The sequence below is a fragment of the Humulus lupulus genome, chromosome 3 (assembly GCF_963169125.1).
Source record: "Humulus lupulus chromosome 3, drHumLupu1.1, whole genome shotgun sequence".
Taxonomy (NCBI): domain Eukaryota; kingdom Viridiplantae; phylum Streptophyta; class Magnoliopsida; order Rosales; family Cannabaceae; genus Humulus; species Humulus lupulus.
The window spans coordinates 269,311,679-269,317,136 of NC_084795.1; the positions used below are offsets into that span (position 1 = coordinate 269,311,679).

The 5,458-nt window shown below is 38.3% G+C and overlaps 1 protein-coding gene across 1 annotated transcript; it reads left to right on the plus strand.

Moving 5' to 3' along the window:
* Positions 1-660, plus strand: LOC133825682 (uncharacterized). Its single transcript, XM_062258593.1, has one exon. It carries the CDS (start codon positions 1-3, stop codon positions 658-660), a length of 660 nt encoding a protein of 219 aa, XP_062114577.1.
* Positions 661-5,458: the final 4,798 nt, after the last annotated feature.

Here is a 5,458-nt window from a genome sequence, read left to right on the forward strand (position 1 = left end):
ATGTGGGGTTATGTTTCTGGAACTTCCACGAAACCGAAGAACGATAAGGATGAGAGCTTTGCAGAACAGTTGGATCTTTGGGATGCCAACAATTCAAAAATCATCACTTGGATCAACAACTCAGTTCAACAATCAATCGGTATCCAATTGGCGAAATATGAGACGGCGAAGGAAGTTTGGGAGCACTTGGAAAGGTTGTATACACAGTCTAATTTCGCAAAGCAGTATCAGTTAGAGATTGACATTCGGGCCCTTCAACAGAATAGCATGAACGTTCAGGAATTTTATTCTGCTATGTCTAATCTGTGGGATCAGCTTGCTTTGACTGAATCAGTGGAGTTACGGGCATTTTCCCCTTACATTGCTCGGAGAGACGCACAACGTCTGGTTCAGTTTTTGATGGCTCTTCGAGATGAGTTTGAAGGTCTTCGTGGAACAATCATGCATCGCAATCCTCTTCCATCGGTTGATTCGGTGGTTAATGAGTTGTTAGTAGAAGAGATTCGCTTGAAGTCTCGTGTTGATAAAGGGAGGGCAGAAAAGGGGATTCTTCCTTCTCTGAATCCCTCTGTCTTTGCAGTTCCTCATCGACCAGCCTCCAACAATCAACACAAGACTCAAGCCAAGGTTGGCTACGACGAATGCAGTTTTTACAAGTAAAAGGGACACTGGAAGGCTCAATGTCCCAAACTGTTGAACAGGGCGCAATCACCGAATCAATCTCCTCACTGGAAATCTGGCAACCAACCTCATCGACCTCTTCACTCTATGTCTTCGAACATGGCAGCTATTGTTCCACCTGAAGATTCTGGAAGTACTCCTAGTACCTCGATTGCTACACTCACAGAGCAGTTTCAGAAGTTCATTGCCTCACAGCCACACCCCATGTCAGCCTCCTCACACATAGGTTTGCCTTCTAGTAGTACACCAGGTATATCTTCCTCTATATGGGTCCTTGATTCTGGAGCTTCACATCATATGTCACCTAATTCCAATTCCTTCTTCTCCATTAAATCAGCACCCTCTGTATCTGTCATGACCACTGATGGCACTCCCATGCCATTAGCAGGAATTGGCTCGATTTGCACTCCAAAAATGTCATTCTCTGATGTATATCTTATTCCAAATCTTACTTTGAATCTTGTCTCTGTTGGTCAATTATGTGACTCTGGTTTCTCAGTTATTTTCTCTAATTCTTGTTGTTATGTGCAGGATCCTCATTCCAAGAAGCTGATTGGGACAGGCCGTAGGCAGGGGGCTTTACATTTTAGATGAGCTGAGAGTTCCTGATGTTGCAGCTTCTAGTGTCGATTTGTCTTCATTTCGTTTAAGTTTGTCTTCGTCTAGTTTTTATTTATGGCATTCTCGTCTTGGACATGTATCTGGTTCACGTTTAAAGTACTTAGCTTCCACAGGAGCATTAGGAAAGTTACAAACCCATGATATTTCATATTGTTGTGGTTGCAAATTGGCAAAATTTTCTGCTTTACCTTTTTATAAGAGTGTTTATGTTTCTCTTGCACCTTTTGATTTGATTCACTCTGATGTGTGGGGGCCATCACCCGTTCGAACAAAAGGTGGATCACGTTACTATGTCTTTTTTATTGATGATTATACTCATTTTTGTTGGGTCTATCTTATGAAACATCGTTCTGATTTCCTCGCGATATATCATATGTTTCGTGCTTTTGTTAAAACTCAACATAATGTTGTTATCAAATGTTTTCGATGTGATCTGGGTGGTGAATATGCCTCCAATCGTTTCTCTAAATTGCTTGCTTTAGATGGTACCTTACATCAAACCTCTTGTACCGATACACCAGAGCAAAATGGGGTTGTCGAAAGAAAACATAGACACATTGTTGAAACTGCTCGTTCTCTCTTATTGTCTGCTTATGTTCCTAGTGAGTTTTGGGGGGAAGCCATTCTGACTGCAGTTCATTCAATCAATAGAATTCTGTCATCTGTCACTTCAGGACTATCTCCCTTTGAAAAACTTTATGGTCACGCTCCTGATTATACTTCATTGAGAGTCTTTAGTTCCACATGTTTTGTTCTTCATCCTCATGTTGAACGTAGTAAGCTTACTTCTCGTTCCGCTCTTTGTGTATTTCTTGGTTATGGTGAAGGTCAAAAAGGATATTGATGTTATGATCCTGTTAGTCAAAAACTCTATGTTTCTCGTCATGTTGTGTTTCTTGAGCATATACCTTTCTACTCTATTCCATCAAACACCCCCAATCTACACAAATCTGATCTCACTCGTATTGATCCATTTGATTCTTGTACTGTTGATACTCTTAACTCTGTAGATGTCAGTTCTCAGCCTGTCGAAGTCCCTTCTGTCCCTACTACTACCCAAGATGCTTCTGAGATTGTGGATCCTGCTCCTCCTCCTCGCTACCCTCAAAGAATTCGTAAGTCCACATAGTTACCTGATTTTGTCTACTCCACTTATTCTGATTCTTTCTCTTCTTTTTTGACTTCTATTCACCAACTCTCTGAGCCCTTTTCCTATAAAGAGGCTATTCTTGACCCTCTTTGGCAACAGGCAATGGCTGAAGAACTCTCTGCGTTGTACAAGACAGGTACTTGGGATATTGTTCCTCTTCCTGTGGGGAAGTGTGCTATTGGTTCCCGTTGGGTTTACAAGATCAAGACTAAGTCTGATGGGTCAGTAGAGCGATACACAGCTCGTTTGGTTGCTAAAGGCTTTGCTCGGGAGTATGGGATGGATTACTAGGAAACTTTCGCTCCAGTTTCCAAACATACCACTATTCGTACTCTCATTACTGTTGCGTCTGCTCAACAGTGGTCCATTTCTCAAATGGACATTAAAAATGCCTTCTTGAACGGGACTCTTCAAGAAGAGGTTTACATGGTTCCTCATAATTCAGGAGAAGTTTGCAGATTGAAGAAGGCTCTTTATGGGCTTAAACAAGCTCCCCGAGCCTGGTTTGAAAAATTCTCCATCGTGATTACTTCTCTTGGCTTCCACCCCAGTGCACATGATTCAGCTCTCTTTGTTAGGTGTACTTCTTCTGGCCGCACTTTACTGTCTTTATATGTTGATGATATGATTATCACCGGTGATGATGCGAATGGGATAACGGAGTTGAAAATGCACTTGACTCATGAATTTGAGATGAAAGATTTGGGTTCCCTACGGTACTTTTTAGGGATAGAAGTAGCTTACTCTCCTCGTGGCTATCTTCTTTCTCAATCCAAGTACATTACTGATATTCTCGATCAGGCTCATCTCTTTGATGCTCGCACTGTTGATACCCCTCTTGAGCTTAATGCCAGGTATTCTTCATTTGATGGTGTTGCCTTGTCAAATCCCTCTCTATATCGCACTCTGGTTGGTAGCTTAGTGTACCTTACTATCACCAGGCCAGACATCGCTTATGCAGTTCACATTGTCAGTCAGTTTGTTGCATCTCCCACTACCGTTCATTGGGAAACTGTGCTTCGTATTCTTCGATATCTTTGGGGAACTCAATTTCAGAGTCTACTTTTTCGATCTACGTCTACTTTAGAGTTACGTGCCTACTCAGATGCAGATTGGGGTGGTGATTGTACTGATCGCAAATCTACCACTGGTTTTTGTATATTTTTTTGAGATTCTCTTATTTCTTGGAAGAGTAAAAAACAGACTGTTGTCTCTCGATCGTCTACAGAAGCAGAATATCGTGCCATGGCCTCCACTACCGCTGAAATTGTTTGGTTGCGTTGGTTACTTGCTGATATGGGTGTTATTCTCTCAGATCCCACTCCGATGCATTGTGACAATGTTAGTGCTATTCAGATTACTCGCAACTATGTTTTTCATGAGTGCACGAAACATATTGAGATAGATTGTCATCTTACTCGTCACCACTATTAGAATGGGACCATCACTTTACCATTTGTCACTTTCGCTATGCAGATTACCGACTTGTTTACGAAGGCTCATACTATTTCTCATTTTCGTTTCTTAGTTAGCAAACTCTCGATGCTTCCCGCAAATGCATCGTGAGTTTGAGGGGGGATGTTAATAATATAAGTTTTATTATTATGTAAAGGTAGTTTAGTCTTTTAGCATCTCATTATTTTGGTTATATATTTTGTTGCTCTTGTACTCTTATTTTTTATCTCTTTTGACATAATGAAAACCTAGCCTCCCTTTTGATTCTCTCTCAAATCTCATTTGTCTATTTTGCAAAATTATCAGGACCAATATTGATTATTGATAGATAAATAAGTATTGTTGTTATCGAAACTAATTAATGTCACAACATTGACCATAGGTCAAGTCGATCTTATTTTTGAGTGCTAATTATATTATTTAAATATTTTGGCTTGTTCGTTACCAGCTTACCCTACGATCTAGCCCATACTTACTTCTTGGAGATTTAGTTGTGTAATTGAGTGGGAGTACTATTCATAAATATGAAATCTATAACTTCTGTATGAGAATGGTTAAGATGATTTCCTTAATTGCTTTGTTCAAAATGTTAAATTATTGAGATCTCATTTTTGTGATTAAGTTCACGGAAATATCATTTATAAGGAACTTAGTAGGAGATAAGGATAAAATACTGATGATGGGTAAAATTGTAATTTGCACCTAGCTCATTAGTAAGTCATCGATAGAGGATTGACTGAGTGTAATGGTTATAACAATGAATAACGTATTTGTGGTTTGAAAAATATGTTCTATGAATTCAAGAGTTCAATTCTGAATCTATAGTGGAGTCATGAGGAATTAATTGAAGCTAGTGTTTATGGATCCATGGTCCTCATGTCGTCTATTATCAAATCAAGTTTAATAGTCTCAAACAATTGGTTTATTTATCAATTAGAAATATCAAATTGACTAGGTCAATGTTGTGATATTTACATGTAATAAGAATTTGGGAATAAAAGAGAGTCTTTGGGAAATTTTATTAATATTGATAAATTTGTGTCAATAGAAATAAATAATATTTAATCATGTTTCAAATTATAATTAATTAACTTGAATAAGGATTTGATTATTTACTTAAATAATTAATTAAAAGATAAATAAATAAAATGCTTTGAATTTAGGCCCAATTGGGATTTAAATTCAAGAAAAAGAGATTGGGTCCAAGTCCATGTGTGGGAGCCCAAGGCTTTAGATTTTTTGTTTATTATTTTAATTAATTTAATTAAAATAAATCTCATTAAGTTGCCTATATAAGGAATGTGATGTCTATGGTTTTCATAAGATAGTCTCAGTTGATTTATTTGGGTAAGTGAAAACCTAGACAATATAATCCTTTCTTGGTCGCTCACTCTCTTATTCTTTAATCTCCTCTATCTCATGTGTTGAGAATTTATCCACTATTTGTTATACTTGATTTAAAGATAGGGTTGGAAGACTTTGGCATAGTCTAAGCGGTTTAGATTATTGACAATTCCTAGCATTAAGAAAGGACAAAAGGATAGAGAATCT